This window comes from Taudactylus pleione, unplaced genomic scaffold, assembly GCF_031769625.1.
Source record: "Taudactylus pleione unplaced genomic scaffold, aTauple2 ptg000093l, whole genome shotgun sequence".
Lineage (NCBI taxonomy): Eukaryota > Metazoa > Chordata > Amphibia > Anura > Myobatrachidae > Taudactylus > Taudactylus pleione.
The window spans coordinates 22,727,771-22,750,722 of NW_028284495.1; the positions used below are offsets into that span (position 1 = coordinate 22,727,771).

Sequence of the window (22,952 nt, forward strand, 5' to 3'; positions counted from 1 at the left end):
GCGAATTGACATTGACCACGACCCATTTTTCCCTTTGTTGCTGCTATTCGTTGGACCAATGCAAGTCTGCTACCAGCATCATCTCTGCTCCTGTTAGGGTTGCAGCAATAGTTTGTCTGCATGAGGCCCACACACAGAGCTATGGTAATATGACTGCCTTTTTATCAGGATTTGTTAGAACCTTCCATATTGCAAAAAGTTGAATTAACTTTACTGTGTAATTACTGTGTTCTGATGTCAGAAAGTCCAGTTTATACAGAGAATGGCATAACTCACTGCCCTTGGAGAGTATTGTATTAATATTCACAATTACATGATGGAACTCCGATACATGGTGAATATTTTTTGTCTCGATTTGTGTTCTGCTTCTTGGTTTATTGTGCAGATAAAAGACCAGTCTCATGGAGTTTTTTGTAATGGAGGAAGAAAAACACCAAAACATGCTTTCCAAACTTTATTTGAATACTTTTATTTAGCAGCACTTTTTTCAATTTAGAGATGACTTTTCTGTGGTTCTCCATACAAACATTGGTTACAAGTGGCCTTTTAGGATTGCTGATCCCACCAAACCGTTTGTCCGTTACTATACAAATCTTTCTAGAACAGGCACCTCATATAGTATAGGGATAAAAATGTGTATATATAATGTACAGATGTACTTGTCATAAAGGTGAAATACATTGTATATGAATTGCTCAGAGGGAAAAAAGGTATATGTTTTTTGGACTTCGATTCTTATACAAGCATTCTATTAATATAGAACAAGTTAAGGTGGCCAATACTATAACCACCATAGAGCTGGTATAATTAAAGTCTATACTATTGCAAATCTTCTATTTCTAGTACTTTGCAAAGTCTTTTAAAGACCAATTATAGCTGTATGTATTAATGCCTTATGTAGGTAGATATTTAAAAATCCAACATTGACCGCAATGTGTACATCTGCGACCATTGCATAGCATTCGCCTCTCCTGAGCGGTGTAAGACACTATTGCACTTCCTTCATAACCTCAGATAAACCGATCATCGATATATTTTATAATTACCTACAAAGGAACACAGGTGGTGATCCTGTCTATCTTCTGGGATTTTTCAGGTGGAAAGTTGACTATTATTAGCCTTTAATGAAAATAAAGACCACATGTTATTTTATAATATATTGATAATTTTATTATTAATACTGTTTTATTCCATGATCTATCTATAAACTGTATAGTACTTTATATATGTATTTTGTGCAGTAATTAGTAAATGACTGACTGTGCTCTTTAATAAGCCAACTAGTAATTGTGTACACTATATGTGATACCTCCCAGTTATATTCTTTTATGACTATAAGGTCCTGTTGAAGAGAAAATAGTGAAACACGTAATAAGTATCAGCTGGTCCAGATTCCACTTCAGCCAATGGGGTGCAGCCTACTGATCACATGTCATTCAGATAGTCTTTGATCTGTCTGTTCTACACTTGTTCTATAGGCGGCTTCTCTTTCTCTGTCTAGCTCTACATCTACATCAGTCCTTATGATTGCTTGCGTAAAACAAAAAAAATTAGGAAAGAAGGGGCCAGTTGGAACGTTTTTCCTGCATGAAAGAATATAATATAGGTAAGAGCACATTTCATGACCTTATTTATCTTGATGCCATTCCTAAGTGCACAAAGAAAAGCAGTCGGCACATGTCGCCTTAATTCCGACAAGCTGTTAATGATATGATCTCGTCAGCATTTTTCTATCATACTGGGGACAGTGGAAGGCAACAAGTAAAATGACATTTTCTGCATATACACAAATGTCTTGTTCCAATCAAATACAATTTTTTGTTGTATTTCTTTTCTGCTGTATGCTTATAGAAGACTTACTACACAGATGGACATTCCCTAGACAAACGTAAATAAAATGTGTGAATTTATACCTGACAGCTTTATTTCTATAGTTAGACAAACACAATTCACAGTCAAAATACAAAAAGTATACACTACTATAATCACAGACATGGAAATGTGCTAAATATACAATAAAGTCCTCTATTAATAAATGTAACAATTTTTCAAATTGGGTTTATATTCCCTTCCCTGGTTTAAGGAAATCCACAAAGCCATATTGGTCGTTGTGCGGTAACAAAAATAATCTTTTATTCAGTATCGAGACTTTCCCATTGTGCTCATATCTTGCAAACCGCCCCATTGCCCAAGGCAATCCAAATTACCCCCAACCATTTTTATGCAACAAACATCTATGAAATGGTATTTATTATGAGAATCATATTAGTTTACATAAAATGTCATATACTAGACATGACGTTATTTTCTTTCAGTGCCAGCCCAACGCTAAACTTCCTACTGGTGTTTATGGTAGCTGAGAAGATTACATCAATTTATTGCTGTATTCTCTTTTACAAAAAGGACAACTACTCCAGTAGGATCTCTTACAGTAAGTGCTAAGGGGCTGAAAGGTGCAATAGTCATGAAGAATCAGAACACACAAACCTACATTTAATACAGTTGAAAAGACTTCTCTCGGCTGTCAGACACTTTCAATAGATGTCAGGTAGGTTTGTGTAGTTTCTATCCCAGTAATTCCCAGTATAAAGCCAGTCATTTGCATTGTTGTGTGGATTAGGGCCTTGGTGAAACCATCTGGGAAAAGAACGCAATTAGTTGTGAATAAATTGATATTTGTATGTACAGCTTCTTATTATACAGTAGATCATAATATATAAAAAATAGGAAAATAAAACCAAACAAATACATGGTACTACCTGTAGTAGAGCAGTGTGCATATTGGTGTTACTGTAGCAGATGGGGATATCCTGGGACTGATTCAGGAGGTGCACACAAATGAATGAGAACCTTCACCTGTATCCAGAGTTGAGCACAACTATGCGGCCACACTGTTCTTATCTATCTGCCCGTCATTACTAACGGTGCTGGTTTGCATCAGCCTATCCTGTGTGCAAGAGACCAGTCTAATCAGACAGATCTCTGCATATGCTTAGCTCTTAATAGCCCACAATTCCATCTACATGACCACGGAACACTTACCTGACGTGCAAACACCTCGGACCACCCATGGGGATGCAGCTGAGAATGCTGGAAGTTGTGTACGCATGGCTCCTATGCATGAGCAGTTGCTAATAGTCACAATATTTGTTCGCAAAGCATGCAACAAGACATGCGACTCTGAGTCAGTTGCGCTCTCTATTTTATGTACCAACACTATTTATTTACTATAAGTTATTTAGCTGGAGGAGTCATCACCATTGGGAACTCCCCCTCCAACCCCCCCCCCCCTCCCCCTAAAATACCATTGCAAAAACAATTGGATTCTGACTAGTGATGTGCGCCACCCCGTGTTTTGGTTTTGTATCTGTATCTCCTTCAAGGTTTTGTATCTGGATATGGTTTTGCAAAACCACCCTCAAGTGTTTTGGATCTGGATTATTTTTTTAAATAAATAGATAAAAAGTTTTAAAAACAGCTAAAATCATGTAATTTATGCAATTCAAAACACAAATTCTGAATTTAAAATCCGAATTCCAGGTCGCAAAAGATCAGAACCATGAACCGATTTACCCGGATCTCCTCAGGAGATCAGAAACATGACACTGATTTACCCAGATTCTGGAGAACCGAACCGCACTGCTCTAGTTATGGCCCATACCTTTATAGATATTTGATGTAGAGTAAAATACGCAGGCCGGGTCCATGTCACGATGAAGAACTCAAAAGCGATGAAATAATTTATTATTTAAGAAATATTTGCTTCAGTAACTTTATCTTATTTGAGGATTCAAATCTTGGTAAAGCCAACCATGGAGTACTCTCAAATGTTCAAAATGATCTGCAGTTGTGAATCTACAGGAACCCTGGGGAAAGTGGGGGAGGTGTGGCCAGGAAGATTACAGGAATCATTGGGAACCCTGGGTAAAGTGGGTGCAGTGCCATCATGAAAATTACAGGAATCAGGGGGAACCCTTGGGAAAGTGGGTGCAGTGCCATCATGAAAATTACAGGAATCAGTGGGAACCCTGGGAAAAGTGGGGGAGGTATTGTCAGGAAGATTACAGGAATCAGTGGGAACCCTGGGGAAAGTGGGGGAGGTGTGGTCAGGAATATTACAGGGATCAGTGGGTTTAGAGTGTACTCTCTTGGCCAAATGGAGAGATTCCATTTTACTCTGCATTTTGTTTATATGAGAGTGTTCTGAGCTGTGAAGATAGATGGGTAAGCTATAGAGGCTAGAGACTGCATAATGATTCAGGCCCAATCCTGTAAGCCTGAAGGTGGGCTGGCACGCTGGGGTACTGGGAGAGACAGAATACTGAGCAAGCTTAGAGACTAATGCTGCCTGTGGGATTGCAGTGCCTATGAGAAAGCTTAAGATGCCTGGTAGCAGTCACACAAGCTTCTTGAACATACTAACTTTGGCAGATAATGGAATCCAAGGGTGAGGTTCCCTTTTGCGTAGACATGATACAGATTTAGAAAAGATTAGTATTGAAGAAGAGCTTCAGAAGTCAATGTATCAAGTAGCAAAAAGGGGTTTTAATAGAAGGCAGGGAACAGGAGATTACATTGGCAGCTCTCTTTGTCTTGTTTTCCCCTGCTTGACTGATGTCTGACCAGACTTCTAGGTGACCAGTTAGTATGCTTTTGGTGCCCACCTTCACTCCCCATCTCCATGTAACACTTTCTAAAGCACACAATAGTTTAACACTTGCAAGAGCTCTTTCATTAGTGTCCACTGAAGAACCACATAGTGGCTGACTAGGCTGCAGTGACTGGTAGAAGTTCACCTCAAAAATATCCAGACATCATCTTCTACATGGTCTATCATAGTTCCCCCTGTGAGATGACTTCAGACTGCTACTTCTGCCAACTCCTGGAGGCGCTTCCCCTCTCCTCCTGTGCACACCAGGGCCTGCACACCTTCCACCTCCATCACAACAGGAACCTGATACACGCACTGGCACTCGCCACTGAAGTAAAAGTCAAATTTTACTTTCATTTGGGTTTGCTCCCAGCTCTGTTCTCACCCTATCTTGGATGTTCCACAGCATATGTTTGTTTGGCTAACAATATCTTACATCATTGCCATAAAAAAAAGGGGAAGTTTCCGTTAATGTTAAGAAATTTGTATCAGGAGACAGATAATTATTTCGATTTCCTGGTAGGAGGTGCACAGATGTCATCCATTGATTTGAAAGCAAACTTTTGTTAAATTGAATTCATTATAACTAACTCCTCTACTCATCAAGATGGCCACTGCCTTGATCTTGTATTTACCAGACTATGCTCAGTTTCTGATTTCACTAATTCTCCTTTCCCGCTCTCAGATCATAACCTTATCACCTGCACACTCTCCTCCATTACGTCAACCTCAATGCCAAACAAATCAACCAAACCTCCTAAAACCCGCAGAGATATTAATGCTATTAATTTTGAACAACTATCCACCTCTCTGCAGCAATCACTCTTACCTATATCTAATTTCACTTCTCCAGAGACTGCTGTATCACACATGAACCAGACCCTAGAACTAGCCCTTGATGAAGTAGCTCCAGCAACCCATCACATTCCGCGTAGACTTAGACGTCAACCGTGGCATTCCAAATTCACAAGACACCTACAAAAACTCTCACGTAAAGTAGAACGTCAGTGGCGAAAGTCTCATACTCCAAGTGACTTCCTCACATATAAGACTATCTACCACTCTTATCGTAATGCACTGGATAATGCCAAACAGACATATTTCCAATCTGTCATCTCTGCCCAAGCCTCTAACCCCAGGCGACTTTTTAATACATTGAAATCATTACTTACCCCTCCGTCACCCAACCCGCCTGCTACTATCAGTGCACAAGATCTTGCTACCTATTTCAAGAACAAGATAGATAATATCCAAAATGAAATGGTATGCACTTCCTCAGCCAGGCACTTGTTCAATTCACTACCTGAACCGAGTGACATGTTCTCATCATTTGACCCCACTAATGAAGATGAAGTATCTACATTCTTCTCATCCTCCTACTCTACTACTTCTCCTCTTGATCCTATGCCCTCACAAATCAGTAAAGCTCTGTCTCCTGTGCTCATCCCACACTTAACTAAAATCTGTAATCTTTCTTTCTCTACTGGTATATTTCCATCACTATTCAAGCATGCAGTGATCACTCCTATTTTGAAAAAACAAAATTCTGACCCTAACACTCTCTCAAATTACCGTCCTATCTCCCAGCTACCTTGCCCCTCCAAGCTACTGGAGAGACTTGCCTACACTCGCCTCACACACTTTCTTAACACCCACAACTTATTAGACCCACTTCAGTCTGGCTTTCGTTCCCAACACTCCACAGAGACAGCACTGACTAAGGTAGTAAATGATCTGGTCATTGCCAAGGTTAAAGGCCATTATTCACTTCTAATTCTTCTAAATCTCTCTGCTGCCTTTGACACTGTTGACCACTCTCTCCTCATACAAACACTACAACCCCTAGGTCTTCAAGACACAGCCCTTTCTTGGTTCTCATCCTACCTATCTAATCGCTCCTACACTGTTCGCTTCTCTGATTCTACCTCCACTTCGCTACCTCTATCAGTGGGAGTACCACAAGGCTCAGTATTAGGTCCTCTGCTTTTCTCAATCTATACCACCTCTCTTGGTAAACTAATTAGCTCTTTTGGTTTTCAGTATCATCTGTATGCGGACGATACTCAAATTTACTTATCCTCCCCAGATTTGTCACCATCCATGCTGGTCCGTGTCACTGACTGTCTCTCTACCATTTCATCTTGGATGTCATCTCGCAACCTCAAACTTAATATATCCAAAACAGAATTAATTATATTTCCACCAGCCAATTGTAGTTACCAACCTGATATCTCTATTACTGTTGACAACTCGACAATCAACCCCACCCCACAAGCTCGCTGCCTAGGTGTCATCCTTGACTCTGAACTGTCTTTTGTTCCCCACATTCAATCTGTCTCTAAATCCTGTTACATACATCTAAAAAACATATCCAAAATTCGACCATATCTTACGCAAGACACTGCAAAAACTCTAATACATGCACTCATTATTTCCCGCATTGATTATTGCAATAGTCTGCTTATTGGTCTTCCCAAAAACAGGCTCTCCCCACTACAATCCATTTTGAATGCAGCTGCGAGGTTGATCTTTCTCACCAAACGTTCAGTGTTTGCTGATCCACTCTGTCAGTCCCTCCATTGGCTGCCGGTCTTCTACCGTATTCAATTTAAAATACTTACACTCACGCATAAAGCTATTAACCAAACCACACCAACATACATCTCTTCACTTATCTCAAAATATCTTCCAACCCGACATCTCCGCTCTGCACAAGATCTGCGTCTCTCATCCCCGCGCATTACTTGTTCCCATGCACGGTTACAGGACTTTTTTCGGGCTGCACCAACCCTGTGGAATGCCTTACTACGCACAATAAGACTTTCCACTAGTTTCCAAACATTCAAGCGTTCTCTAAAAACTCACTTCTTCAGACAAGCTTATCAGATTCCAGAACCGCCCACCTAACCTTTTTATAGCATCCCTATCTAACTCTCTTCTCATAGTAAACACCCATCACATCTTCTCCTTCTTCAATTTTACTTCCTTCTAAACCTAGGCCAACTTTCCAGTGTGATTGGATCATACAGCCCACCAAGAACATCTGCAATCGGGCTGGACCAATTTGCAATATATAGCACCTATCCTTGTGTATCAACACCTATTTCCCTACAGATTGTAAGCTTATGAGCAGGGCCCTCTTACCTTTATGTATGTGTCTTACGTATGTCATGTATGTATGTCTTTTACAACCCAGTAAAATGTTAATGTTGATTCAAATTGTAAAGCGCAACGGAATTTGCTGCGCTATATAAGAAACTGTTAATAAATAAATAAATAATTATAACTACCTACAGTAGATCAGAAAGAGGCAAGTAGAAAATCATGCCAATGTTGAGTACATACTCTAGTACAGAAAGAACACATTCATACAACATGACTGACTACAAACCTTGTATTCCAGTCCTCATCAGACTTAGAACGATTCTTACGAGCAGCTCTTTGCTTCTCTTCTAGTCTCTTCTTTTCCTCACTTGCGGTGTCTTAAACAAAAGTGGAAAGAAAACCTCAATATTTGCATGATATAACTATACACTGGAACACAAGCAGCTAAACAGGGGGGGGGAGAAGACGGGCTGGGTTTTTATCATTTCAAATTAATTTTACAAGTAAAATTTTTAAAGAAGAAACTTTGTGAGACTTAAATAAACCAATATCCAGTTCACATAACTAATTCAGGTGTGTGTACTTAGGGCAATCTCACTCCAGAGTCTTGGCACAGCTATTATTTTAGTCGATTTCAGTGACATATGCAATTCCTACTCATAGCTATAATTGCTTTAGCTGGGGACAGTAGGGTAGTGCAAAGAAGCAGAAAAAGGACAGGAACAGAACTGGAAGTATTGCTACACATAAGTTTAGCACTTTCATGCAGAAACCCATTATTCGAACTTCAGCTGCTACTCGGCGATTGCCATGCACATAAGTCATAAACACCCAATGCCGCCTCTTACAGTCACTGCGAGGAGCACTGCAAAGCAAATTAGTGAAAAGGAGCATTTTAAGGGAAATGTGAGGATAGTTGGGTACTTTCTTCCCCAAATCTCTGTTTTTTTCTAAAATGGAATTCAATAAGGAATACAATACATGCATATAAAATGTTTACAGACGATTATAATCGTATAAAATAACTACATATGAGACACAGTGAACTGGCACCTGAGTAATAGGTTATAAAACATAATATTATGAGAAATATTCAATAAATGTAAAAGAGGATGAGCAACGTATTGTCTGTGTTAATTATCTGCAGTTTTACACAAAATAAAAAGGAATGGGGGGTGGGAGGCTTTGGGGGCAGAATATAAGAGCAGTGAAAAAAGGGATTAAGGTGGTGTCTAGGTGGTGGATAATCTCGCTCTTGGCAATGTTGGAAAGATGAGGTGCCAGATAACAGTGCAGTGTAATGGAAGTATCAGAGGCCCTATAACTTTAAAAATTCCTAACTATTGTTTGGTAAACTAGTTATGTATTCTATCTTAGAAATAAGTGATTTTATTGCATTCCACAAGAGAATAATATTTCAGTAATACTGCCTAATGTGGAGAAAACAGCCTGTTGGGCCACACTGTATCCAGCATTGATTAGAAATGAGAGTGGTAGATCCTCACTGTCTGCAGAAAATTGTATTGTTTGTGTACTGTATCAGTTATTGTCTGGTGATCGCCACACAATAACTACTAAAGGGGCAGATCGTTTAAAAGAGGAGACTCCCCTCTTTCAATACAGGGTGCTCCCGTGTGTGGGCCAGTTCGGGGGAGATGGGGTAAGTCTACAGAAAACTATTCTTTCCATAGCACTGGGGGCTATGGTCTGGTGATCATCAGCCAACAGCTGCTAAGGTAGGCTCTCAATTTGAAATGGGAGACTCCCCTCTTTCATGTGTGAGTAACCCAACATTTACAGGTGTAATTATGGGCATTATAGTGTGTGTAGCGCCGTACCACCCATATACAGAAAATGCCTATTTCACGTAGCGCAGGGTAATATTGTCTGGTGACCCCAGGTGATCAGCAAACTCTAGCTACGGGTGGGCATAACAATTTGAAAGGACGGACTTATGTCTTTCAAATATGGGTGCCCACAAAGTTGCCGATGTCGCTATGGTGGTGAGAGGGCATGCATGTTTTCATGCTGCAGCGTAACATTGTCTGGTGATCAAAGGTAATAACCAGACAATAAGTACTAAGGGTACCCATCATTTGAAAGAGGGAACCCCCTGTGTTTCTAGAATGGGTGTATTCTATTTCATGGAAGCCAGGTTGGGGGAGAACCAACACTGAACTCTATGATTTTTCTGTAGCGCAGGGGTTATTGTCTGGTGATCAAACTGATCACAAGGCAATAATCAAACAAGATTGCCACCATCTGTCTAAGTGCCAGGGTCGGGTAATCAGAGGGACCTAAAGTTCGTTCCCATACCATGTCTGTCAAAATATATAGATTTATTTATTTTTTTTAAAAAGGGAGGTTGGCGTACAGGCCACCCACCAGTGATTAGTGCTTGTGCCGGGGGCACTTTACTTTGCTGTGAATGACGAGTGGTACTCATTATCCACAGTTTTAAGGTATACGCGGATGACTAGCCCCACTCTGCCTCCGCAGCTAAGGTGTTAAACAAGACAAAAATAAATAATAAAAACAGGCATAAAACAAGATAAAGTGCAATCAATAGCAAATCAAATGCAGTATCTAAACCAGTGGTTCTCAAACTCAGTTCTCAGGTCCCCAAACAGTTCATGTTTTACAGGTCACCAAGCAGGTACACAGGTGTGTTCAGTACTCTCTGACATATTTTAAAAGATCCACAGGTGGAGCTAGTTATTTCACTTGTGATTCTGTGAGGAGACCTGGAAAACATGACTGTTTGGGGTCCTGAGGACTGAATCTGTGATCTAAGTGAACCATACACTGAAGTGCCAAAATTCATTTGCTAGATGCCTACTATAGTGTAGGACCCCCCTCTAGCCCAGTAAAGTGCAGCAACTCGACGTGGCATAGATTCCATCGATGGACGGAAAACCTCTGGAGAGATGTTGACCATGCCATCTGGATAGTTTCCCACAGCTCCCTGATATTTGTAGGTACGGGATCTTGGGTGCAAATGGACCTCTCCACCACATCCCATAAATGCTCAATTGGTCACACCATTCATCTGAACTCTCCAGAATGCTCCTGAAATAAATTCTAGACAACTTGGGACCGATAACCGGATGCATTAATCTGCTGGAATATTTCATTGTTATGAGGGTACATGAAGTCCATGAAGGGCTGCAAATACTCATCAAACAATGCAAAGTAGTGTTACCGGTCAATGACGTGTTCAGGCATACCAGCAGACGCAACCCATGCCACGTGAACACACCCCACACCATTATGGAACCAGCACCAGTCTGCACAGTGCCTTGTTGACAACTAGGGTCCATGACCTCATGTGGTCTTCGCAACCCAAACCCTACCATCAGACCAAAACAACTGGAACCATGACCCATCGCACCACTCCACATGTTGCCAATACCCTAGGGTCCAATTAGTGACATCATGAGCCCAGGTGAGGCGCTGTGTCCGGTGTCGTAGTGTTAACAGGGGCACTCTGGTGGGTTTCTACTCCCATATCCCATGGAAGCTAAAGAACACTGCAATGATCTGCTGGATATGCGTCTGATACCTACTGCATTGAATGTTGATGTGATTTGATGCAATGTCGCTTGTGTTACCATGGACAATTCTGGCCAGATGCTGCTAGATCATTAAGCACCCATGGTCAGCGACTGTGCTGTCCACGGTGGGTGGTAATGCCTTTCATGAGGTATTCCCAGTTCACACGTGATACCAATTGAGGAATGTTAAATGTCTGCACAACTTCGGAAAATTCCCATACATTGGGCACCCACCATCATTCGCTGTTCGAACTAATAAATCACATCGCCTTGCCATGAGCAGCCTAGCCAGTGTTCAAAATGACTCACCAGATGTAAGATTAACTGAAGCAGGTCTGGGCATTTTTTAAATGTCACAGTACGGTGACGGCACCTACCATTACCTTTACATACTGCTAACCCATGACTTTTGGCACTTCAGTGTATGTATGTCAAAGAAGACCAAACGTCCCATTTATATGAAGGAGAGAAGAAATACCTTGTCAGTAATGGTATCAACAGTTAAACAACGGGGACCATTGTCATAAACAGAAGCCATGACCTACACTGACCATAAGAGGGCAGCACATAAACAGGCTGAACTGAGCTGGTCTTTGGGAGCCGAATTGTGTGGTAGAGTAAGTAGATTGAGCCTCAGCAATTTGTGTAATAAGCACACGTGCACTCTATTTAGGAAAGTTTTCTTACCGATGCTTTAAGTGAGGTATTGATCAAATCTATTGTTCCTGTAACTCTCCAAATGATAATGGAGCCTTGTCTCATGCTAGATCAGGGGTGGGGAACCTTTTTTCTGCCGAGAGCCATTTTGATATATATAACATTATTCGCGGGCCCGGTGCAGGCCGCGCCCCTCCGTGAGAAGTCACACGGGGAAGGGGCCACAATCGCCATGGATTACAGCAATGCCCGGAGTATCCTAAGGATGCTCAGGGGAGCTGTAAGGGCAGTGGTGTGACCATCTGAAGCGTTCTAAGGATGCTCCGGGTGGCACTGCTGCATAGATTCTGGCTACAGGGAGCCATTATAGACATCCTGCTAGCCAGATGAGGCTAGCAGAATAAAGCTTTGAGGGCCAGACCCATATGATTGCGGGGGCCTTATACCGTCCCCGGGCCTGAGGTTCCCCATCCCTGTGCTAGATAATGGGAGTGTGTTAGATTTTTTCCAAGTGGACACTATGTCACTACTATGTCCTGGAGGAAAGAGGGGATGGGCCCACAAAGGTGGAAGCAGTAATGAATGTTCTGACTGTTTTAAATGAGTGTTAGTCTAGGCTGTTTTTAAACCAAGGGATGAATCCAAGCCAGTATTACCCAACCAACTCATTATACCAGTCAGCCCAGCGTTTTGTTGAGGCTTAGCATGCCATCCTAGAAGTAGCATTGTAATAGCCACAAAACAGAGGGAACCCCAGTCACCTTGTAATAGGAGACCTGGCCTCATTTTTTTTTTTTCCTTTAGGCATGTTCTCGAATTCCATATAAATTGGTTACATGCCCCTTGGATTGTCAATGACAGATGCAGTTAAGCGATTTTTCTGCTACTGGGCATGCACCTAGAGTTTGTGCGCACAGAGTCACAGTTGTGATGAAGAGCCATGGTCTCAGAAATATATTGGGCATTCCTGGGTGGTGGTTCAGCGGACTAAAGTAGATAGAACATCTTATTGGGGTGTTATGCGAGTCTAAAGATGCACCAAGTGGTAATACAGCATCTAAAGACGCTGAGAATGGACACCTCGGTCATTTGCGCATTCCTGCTTGTATACCAAGCACTGACATTATCATATAATCCCAGACGTAACCATGGTAATAGACGCTAAAGCAGTTGCAGCAGAAAGAAACTCAGAATCAGCCCTGCATGTCTACCTATCCAGGACACAGTGCTTTTTCTACTTGGGTAAATCAATTCTCCATTGGAAGTAATAAATTAGAGTTATGGTAGACTTACCTAGATAACTCCTTTTCTTCGAGGTCCACAGGGATACCATGGGGATATTATAGTTGGAGACCACGCACCAAACAGTTAAAGCTTCAGCTCCCAGAATGCTTCGTACCCTGCCCCTAGCCATAGGACTTCAGTTTAGTTAACAAGCCTCAAGGCAGGAGAAGGAAAGAGGAGAAGGACGAGCAATCATACACCAGAAACACTCTTACACAAACCAGAGGGAATTTGTGACCGAAAGAAAAATTACCCATGCAGCCAGGTGCATCAGGGTGGGTGCCCTGTGGACCATTATGGACCTCGAAGAAAAGGAGTTGTCTAGGTAAGTCTATCAGAACGCTTTTCTTCATAGGGATTCACAGGGATACCATGGGGATGTCCTAAAGCAGTTCCCCTAGAGTGGGGGATGCTCCTGAGTAGAAAGGAGAACTCATCGCCCAAAGGAAGCATTCTGAGAGGCAAAAGTATCAAAGGCATAAGATCTAAAAAAAAGTGTGTACAGAAGACCACATGGCCGTCTGCACAGCTGCCCACGATGGCCCTACAGATCGAGTAGAATGTGCTGTCACTGTGCTTGGGACAGGAAGATCAGCCTGTGTGTACACCTGAGAGATAGTCATGCGTAGCCATCGCGCCAGAGTTTGCTTATTAGCTGGCCATCCTCGTTTGTGAAAACCATATAATACAAAAAGAGTATCTGATTTTCTAACAGGGTTTGTACGCTTCCCATAGATACAGAAAGCACAAACTACAATCCAGGGAGGCTTCACCTACAGAAAGATCTGGAGCCTGAAAAGCTTGAATTACAATTTCTTCATTTACATGAAAACGGGACACTACCTTAGGAAGGTAACCCTCCCTTGAACGAAAAACAGCTTTATCCTGGTGAAAAATAAAAAAAATGGAGAGCGACAAGTAAAGCGCTGCCAAATCAGAGAGACTGCGAGCAGAAGAGACAGCCAGAAGAAAAAGTATCTTCGCTGTCAACCACTTTAAATCTACAGAGACTAGAGGTTCAAATGGAGGAGCTTGTAGTCCCTTAAGAACCAAAGATAAATCCCACGGTGCTACCCGTAGAACAAAAGGAGGCTGAACTCGCAGAACTCCTTGGAAAAAAATTCTAACATCTGGTAATGAGGCAATCTTCCTCTGGAACCAGACTGACAGTGCAGAAACCTGCACTCTCAAAAGTAGCCAGGTGGAGACCATGGTCTAAACCTACCTGGAGAAAAGACAGTATCCTGGAAATCCTAAACACCTTAGGATCATACTTTCTGTGGGAACACCATTGACCAAAAGAATGCCAAACTCTGAAATATATGCTGGCAGAGGCAACCTTCCGTGCCCTAAGCATCATTTGAATTAAAGAACTGGAAAAACCTTTTGCTCTTAGAATGGAAGATTCAAGAGCCACGCCATCAAAGCCAGACGAGGTAAGTCCAAATGCCGGCAGGGACCCTGCATTAGCAGATCCTGCCATAGAGAAAGAGGATACGGACTGTCTACTGACAGATTCTGTATGTCGGTGAACTAATGACGTCTGGACCAAGCTGGAGCCACCAGTATTACTGTTCCGCCTTCCTGCTTGAATTTCCTGAGAACTCTTGGGAGTAGGGAGATCGGAGGAAAGAAATACGCCAGCTTGAAGTCCCATCTTACTGCTAGTGCATCCACGAAAGTTGCTGATGGGTCTCTGGACATGGACCCGTACCTGATTACCTTGTGGTTGTGACGCGACGCCATGAGATCTATCTCTGGTAGACCCCGGCGTGTATATCTTGGCGACTTAGGAAGTCTGCTTCCCAATTTAGTACTCCCGGTATGAATATTGCGGAGATGGCCGGAAGAGGATGCTCTGCCCAAATCAGAACCCTTGTCACTTCTTTCATGGCTGCATAACTTCTTGTGCCTCCCTGATGATTGAGGTAGGCCACTGTTCCAATGGATCTGGACCGGCTTGCCCTGGAGCAGGTCCTGTGCCATGACAAGAGCTTTGCAAACTGCTCACAGTTCCAGAATGTTTATTGGCAGTTGACTTTCCTGATTTGTCCATCTTCCCTGCAAGGTGTGACGACCTGTCACTGCTCCCATCCGCAAAGTCTGGCGTCTGTGGGAAGCAGCACCCAATTTGGAACCCATAATGGGTGTCATTTATTCAGATGATCCTCTCTCAGCCACCACAGGAGGGAGTGAAGAACCTCTGGAGTAAGAAGGATCCTCTGGGACTTTATTCAATGATACGGTCCATTCCACCTGGAAAGACGCCTGAGATAGGCTGTCATGACTGCCATTATTTTGGTAAATACCCAGGGAGCCGTAGATAGGCCAAAGGGTAGACCCTGAATTTGGTAATGTTGCTGAAGAAAAGCAAACCGTAAAAATTGCTGGTGGGATGGTATAATAGGAACATGCAGATATGCATCCTGAATGTCCAGGGAAACCATGTAATCCCCTTGGCTCCACTGCCAAAATAATTGATCGGAGAGTTTCCATACGAAACTTGGGTACATGGATAAACCTGTTGAGGGCTTTTAGATTCACTATAGTATGATAAGCCCCATTCGGTTTCTGAACCATAGATTATAATAACCCCTTCCCTGTTGCGACACAAGTACCGGGACTATTACCACTGCCTGCAGCAGGGAGTGAATAGCTTCCTGAAAGGCCAAGGCCTTGACCGCATCTGATAGGAGGGATCTGTGCAAAAAACTTCTGGGGAGGATGCCTCTTGGAAGTGAGGGTATACCCCTGAAAGACCACTTCTCGGACCCAGGCATCTGTTGTTGTTTAATGCCAACAATCCGTAAACTGAAGAAGTCGGAATCCCACCCTGGGATCCCCCAGGAGGAGGCCCGTCCCACCAGGCAAAGGGTTTGTTATGCGGCTTAGAAGCTGGACGTCTTGCCGGCCCAGACATCTTAGTTTGTCACCTTAATATTTTTGCGAAAACCAGACGCCTTAGAGGAAGGCTGTTCCCTTGCCTGTCCCTGAGAACCAAAGGACCGAAAAGAAACCTGTCTAGACTTTATAGTTGCCGTAGATGGCAGACCGGCTGACTTTGAAGCCGCCATATTATTTTATCCAACTCTGCTCCAAAAACTACTTTTCCATAGAAAGGTAAAACCTCTAGCGCCCTCTTTGATCCTGTATTAGCTTTCCAGGATCTTAACCAGAGGGCCCTGCATGCCACTACTGAAGCTGTTGATGCTTTAGAAGCTAAAATTCCAGCATCTACAGCAGCTTCTCCCAGATAGGAAGCCACTTCCTTTTTATGAGAGATATACATCATCTGTTCTCTGGTAGTATTTGGTAAAGATTTTTTCAATGCTCCCATCCATTCTTCAACAGCTTTGGCTACCCAGGCTCCAGCCATAGCTGGACAAGTAACCGCTACAGATGATGAAAAAATCATTTTAAGACACGCCTCAGTCTTTTTATCCATGGAATCATTCAGGGAAGATCCCGACGGAATAGGCAATTTAGCATTTTTTATCAAATGAGTTACATGAGCATCCACAGTAGGAAGTATCTCCCGTTTAGCACATACAGAAGCCGGGAAAGGAGCTGTTCAGATTCAGGGACCTCCATTTTGACCACCTTCCAATGGGGTTTAAACACCGTAGCCTTCTTAATATGAGCTGGTTCATCATCCTGAATGTCTAGGATTGATTTAACCGCCTTCACCAAAGAAGGAACATCCACTGTGGATGGATGGTCGTCCTCCCCCAAGCTAGACCCTGGAGAGGAACCTTGTGCATCAACTGAATCCTCTGATGATGCGCCTGAGTCCATATGTTGGGCAGACTGATAAAAACCTAACTTGCGCTTAGGCGCCTTAGTAACTACCAGACTGCTAACAAGAATGGCCATAAACATCCTTCCAGGAAGGATGCATAGGAGGTGCAAACATAGCATTCTGTGGACCCATCCAAGGAGGCATAGTGGGAGCAGCCATACGATCCACAAACTATTTCATTATTGGGGAAAAAGAGGATACCAAAGAAGGCTCTTGTCCAGGGACAAGTAAACTGGACTGGTTTAGTGGCTCTTTACGACAGACAACACACAAATAATCCTTAATGACAAATAAGCCGTACATGATTTATATAAAACCAGCAGTGAGGGCACCCCCTCCTGTATACCTTTACCTTTTGACATGTTCAAAATAAAGGCAATGATCACAATGTTATGTGACAGCCTTCACAAAACCTAAATGAATGTGAAGTACTCAAACGACATCCACCCCAACAGAATGGACAGAAAAAAAACAGTGATAATTATAATTGACAGCCAGAAATAAAAGTCAGTGTCAATACAGCAGCTAGCAAACAGTCTCATACAATACATATGTAATAAAATTACAATTGACTCTAAATCAACTACACAAAGGAAAGGTAGAATATAGAGCACAATATAACTTAACCAAGGGAGAGGTATACAGGGAGACTGACCCAAACCCTCCTGAGACCAACAGCTATAGGGCGCACTGAGCGTGGACCGTGAGCGTCTCATACACACATGGAGGGTAGGCAGAGCAACCCAGACGTGTGAAACCCTTTCGTAGGGACTGCGTCTGGGTCGGGGGAGGAACTGCCGGGGAAGCGCCTACCTCCCTTAGGCTGCATTAACCAGCCAGGTATGCTGGCCTCGTGGCAGCAGGAGCGTCTGCTGACGATCCCCGGTGTCTGGCGATAAGGCCCCAGTGGTGTAGTTAGGATGTAGAAAATCCAGGGCCCTAACAGCAGTGGCTTCTGGTGCATCTCTGACACCAGCAGCAAGGACTGCCACGCGCGATTCCCCGTAAGCTGGGAACCGCCTCCCTGACATCTCTGTACATCTGGTTGCAGTCCAGGTCATAGCATAGTGGCTAGCAAGCTTAGTTGTGACCCGCTGAAATCACCAGCCCAATTACTGGTGTTGCGGCCCAGCGGAGGTAGATGGAGTCGCAGTATATGCATCTTAATTCAGACGCTTAGTACGGCCAACCCAAAAAACATAACATACAATAAAACATAAAATAAAAGCTTAGGACTGCCAGAGCAGTCCCCTGTTACAAAGGTGCGTCTTGATCCTGCCGCAGCAAACGAACAACTGAAGTCCTATGGCTAGGGGCAGTGTATATATGGAGGAGGACCCAAGGCACCCTGGCAGCTGAAGCATTAACTGTTATTTCCCTGGTCTCCAACCATAATCCCCATGGTATCCCTGTGGATCCCTATGGACCCTGAAGAAGAAATTGAGCTTGAAGATCGCTAATTTAGATGTTCTGGTAGGTAGAAGGAGAAGGTCTCTGTGGTTATTAACCTTGTACAGAGAGATAAAGGATGGGGAGGAAAGGGCAATTCTGTATTTGTGTGACCTGCTCATGTGATGCCTTGTATGGTAGTAGTGAATCTGATTCTATTACTCAGGGGTTTGATGTCCATGGTGAATATCAGTGGGCAGAGGGGACACCCATACCTGGTACCATTCGGTAGTTTAGAAGGCTTGGATGTCTGACTGTGAGACCTGATTTTAAAAAGGGATCTTTAAAGCCATAATGAGTTCATGTCTGGATTATGAAAACTCCATGAGACCCTATCAAACACCTTTTCCATGTCCAAGGCAGACACCAAAGAAGGGGATTTGATCTTTGTTAATATGATGTATTAATACCTAGCACCTGCCTACATGACAGTTGGGTAATTGTTAAATGTCATTTAGTATATTTTAGGCATCCATATTACAGAAAAACGTATTTGGGAAAAACCTTAGTCCCAAGAATTACACACAAGAGATTCCTTACCTGCATAGAGTATCTGATATACTGTATGCCCAGCTAATGGCGACTGAGTATCACATATGGCTGATGCAGTACAAGGACTTTATTGACCTTTTCCCTGAAGCCAATGGGCCACACATACATCACTAACTGGGGCTATGCTGCACCCAGTGAGTGATGAGCCCAAGAAGACAGATGGAGAAATTGCACATCACTAAATAATAAAAGTAAATAGTCATTTATTTGATTAATATAATCTATAGCTTTGTGCTGCTGCTAGTTATTCTCAGAACATGGTCTATAGAACAGTCCTGTATGAAGAGATAAATGCTCCGTATAGCAAGAAATGCCATAACCATAAATACAGCACGTACAGCACAGGTGTTATTGAGTCTGACCATTCCTATATGTGAATTCCAAAGAATCGATGACTGAACTGGTAAAATGTCAATACAGTAATTTTACATAACCTTATTAATGTGGATAAAGTAAGCAAAGAAACCAATCAAATAGTCTATCTGCTTCATGTTAAAACAGCCTGGTCTTAGGCGAATAACACCTTGGCTGTATATTAGTATGTATATATTATTGATACAGTGCTAACTGTCTTTAGATGGCTAATTGAGAAGGCAACAAGACCATGTAAATGCACCATAGGACTGTATACTGATCTGGCTCTGCCCCAGGTAATGAGAGTGAAGACCATCTAATGTAATGGCTGTGCACTCCACATGGTCAATTTCCTTATCCAATACTCACTCCATGTAGAATATCTGTAATTTGTAACCCCAATCCCAAAATTACCAATATCTCCGTTCTCCATCGCCCTAATATCAGGCCGTAGTCTGCAGTCTGTTTTAGGGATTAAGCTTTCCATACCCTTATCCAGCTCATTCAAGACCAGAGCAAAGTGAGTGAAGTTGTACATCTAAGACAAATAGATCAAGACAGGTATAGATCAGTCATCAATGATAAAATGTACATTGTGCAAAGAACTTTTGTACTTCAGTCAGTGCTTGATTTTCATCATACACTGGCAGGCATTATGAGCTAGCTAAATTATTCACTACCTAGTATATAAATGCTTGGTCTTCTCCACCCAGGCTTGTCGCTGGACTCTCCACTGATTATATAATCCAATTTCACATCGGGTGCCAAAACAATATTCAATGGTAAAGACAAAAATAATGGCACTCCAAACCTGTATATTGCATACATTCAAGAGTTAATCTGCAACAATTGCCTAATTATTGCAAATAAACTCTTGAGTTTATGCAATTTAGCTGTTTGGAGTTCTTTTTGCCTAGATTATATTACACTAGTATTTTTGACTCAATATTTGCCATGTCGCTAGCTATGTTGGTCGCCATGTTGTCTCATCCCCTCTGGGTCTCTCTAGCCCAGTGGTTCTCAAACTCGGTCTTGAGGACCCCACACAGGTCACGTTTTCCAGGTCACCCAGCAGGTGTAGTAATTACTCACTGACATTTTAAAAGATTCACAGGTGAAGCTACTTATTTCACTTGTGATTCTGTAAGACCTGGAAAACATGCACTGTTTGGGGTCCTGAGGACAGAGTTTGAGAACCTCTGCTCTAGCCCCATCCCTCAATGTTCAAAACTGTGATAATAGTCACTTCCGGATGTGCTGCTATTAAAATTTTGAGCCTTGAAGTTCACAAGAGGAGGATTACACCTACATTTATCAGTATAAGGGGTCTATTCATCATCACTTAATTTCTACAAAAACAGGTGAACATTTTCACCTGCAGTTGTAGAAATTAGGTCATTCATCAAGAAGGTATAGCAGGAGATATCTGTGATATCTCCTGCTTACCTTCCTCTTGCGGAATGGCCCGCTGTCCCCATACTCTAGTATGGGGACAGGATTCATCAAGCTATGAAAATACAATATTTTCGGAGCTTGTCTGCGTGAGCATTCACCATCTTCAGATGGAGTTTGCTCCAGCTCACGGCTCGCAACCCATTCCTTCCTTATGGGAAGGAGTCCTGGGTTGCGAAAAAGGGATCCTTTCGGATCCCTCCTCCCCTGTTCGGCTCCTTCCGCATGCACACTTGTCTCACTCCTCCGAAAGGAGCAGTGAAAACATTCACTGCTCATAAAGGTGCAGTGAAGCCACTCGCGGAGACAGGTGATTTTCAGATCAGCGGTCTCCGCGCCGGAGCAATGATGAATTGCTCCGGTGCTCGCGACGAATTAGTATGTTAATTATCGGAGTTCCCAATAATTATCATAATGAACTGACCCCTAAAAGTGCAACTACTTGGGACTCTCTCGTACAGTTCTTAGGATATTTGTTTGCATGGACCTAAGCATCATCTTTCTTCCTTTTACAATACAATCATTCCTCTAATGCGAATTATACATTTTGAAATATGATTCCATCAAATTTTTCATTATTCTATCACCAACAAAGAGACATTAGTTTGTAGATAATCATGAAAATGGTCACAAAAGGATGAAGTGTATGTCACAGGTGACTAGGAGCAGACACAGTGGAATTTGAGCCATAGATAAACACTATGTGATCCCACTTTTGACAAGTATTTAATTTCTGTGTCTTATTAGTCATGAGATATTCACATCGGACTATGTGAAAACAGGAAATTTTGTTTTTTAATAAAATGGTAAGAGTAGTTTCAGGGAGTCTATTTAATTAAAGTTTATTTGGAAATATGTGTGTCTTATTTCCATATTTTTCATGCATCAGTCTGGTGCTGGATTCCATTTCTAGCAGGGGAAGAACCCACACTTTTTGTCCCCATGTTTAATGGGAACCATCGCAAGCTGTCTGGCAGTTCAGCTGGTTAAACATTTTAGAGGGCAACGTGACATCTAGTGGTACAAAAAGGGTACTGCATGTGGAATAAAAGGCAATTGAGACTGTGGGAAACGCACATTACCAAATGAAATGTGTTTCCTCAAAGTGCTATAACTTGATCTGCATAGTTATGTATGTGATATCCGTATAGCCATTGCTACATATGTATGTTATGATTTGAGATGTGTTACCTGTACAGAATTGGAGGGTCGAGGGGCTATCCGCCACAGCAGCTTGCTCCCAGGAATTACTTGTACACTCTCACAATCTGGTAATGGCATTTCATCAGGTTCCTCTGTACTGCCAGACTGTTAGAAGGAAATCACAGTAAGGGCAAAGTTTTCTGAATGATGTGGAATCTGTTCTGCCAATGATATGGCTGATTTATGTCCACAACTTGTTTGTTCATCTACCTTATAATATACATTTTGCTAAAACTATCTTCGGCTTAAAGCGCACGTATCCAGAGGCAGTTTTACACTCTCCATGGTGACTGCATTCACTGCAAGCGCAATATTTATGTAACTATACTCCATGGAAAGAGGCATGGAATGAATATACTGTATCTGTTCCATTAGCTATGAGTATAAATAATAGAGGCACACAAATTTCGTCGTTTACCTGTTTGGAGTTTTTCTTATCGTCTCCATTTTTTTTGTCATTTTTTTTAAATGTCTCAAATGTAGCAGGATCGATACTATAGAGACACTCTGTCCACTTCCCATACAGGGCAAACAGCTTCTTCTTGCTGCATAAGAAATTACAACCATAAACACACACATATCAGATACAGCCAAAGCACTGCAAACTGTAACGCAGGTGTCCTAAGGAGATCAGGGAGGACAGAATCTTTCAGTGAAGCACTAAGGCATTATCACTAATTATGGGTGGGGAGACCAGTATACCAGTCTCTGTTGATAACAAAAAAAATAAAAACTCCCAAAATAACTTTGGGTAATTTTATAGAGGTGTTGCTGTTGCTAGCTATTGGGGATTTTGAAAGGATAGCATAGTGCAAGAAAATTAATGGTGGATGTCACAAACATTATAACAAAGCCTCCTGTACATGCAGTTCGAGGTTTACTGACTGTTGAA

At 42.3% G+C, this 22,952-nt stretch overlaps 1 protein-coding gene across 5 annotated transcripts in view; it reads right to left on the reverse strand.

Moving 5' to 3' along the window:
• Positions 1 to 1,902: 1,902 nt before the first annotated feature.
• Positions 1,903 to 22,952, reverse strand: part of OSBPL1A (oxysterol binding protein like 1A) — a 200,249-nt gene continuing 179,199 nt past the window's right edge. For all 5 annotated transcript variants that reach the window (XM_088469602.1, XM_088469600.1, XM_088469603.1 and 2 more), the window contains 5 exons: positions 22,479 to 22,605; positions 22,049 to 22,165; positions 19,820 to 19,943; positions 8,043 to 8,133; positions 1,903 to 2,637 (listed from right to left, as the gene is read on the reverse strand). In XM_088469602.1, the coding sequence (XP_088325728.1) occupies positions 2,535 to 2,637; positions 8,043 to 8,133; positions 19,820 to 19,943; positions 22,049 to 22,165; positions 22,479 to 22,605 (562 nt within the window). In that variant the 3' untranslated portion in view covers positions 1,903 to 2,534. The remainder of the gene's footprint in view (positions 2,638 to 8,042; positions 8,134 to 19,819; positions 19,944 to 22,048; positions 22,166 to 22,478; positions 22,606 to 22,952) is intronic.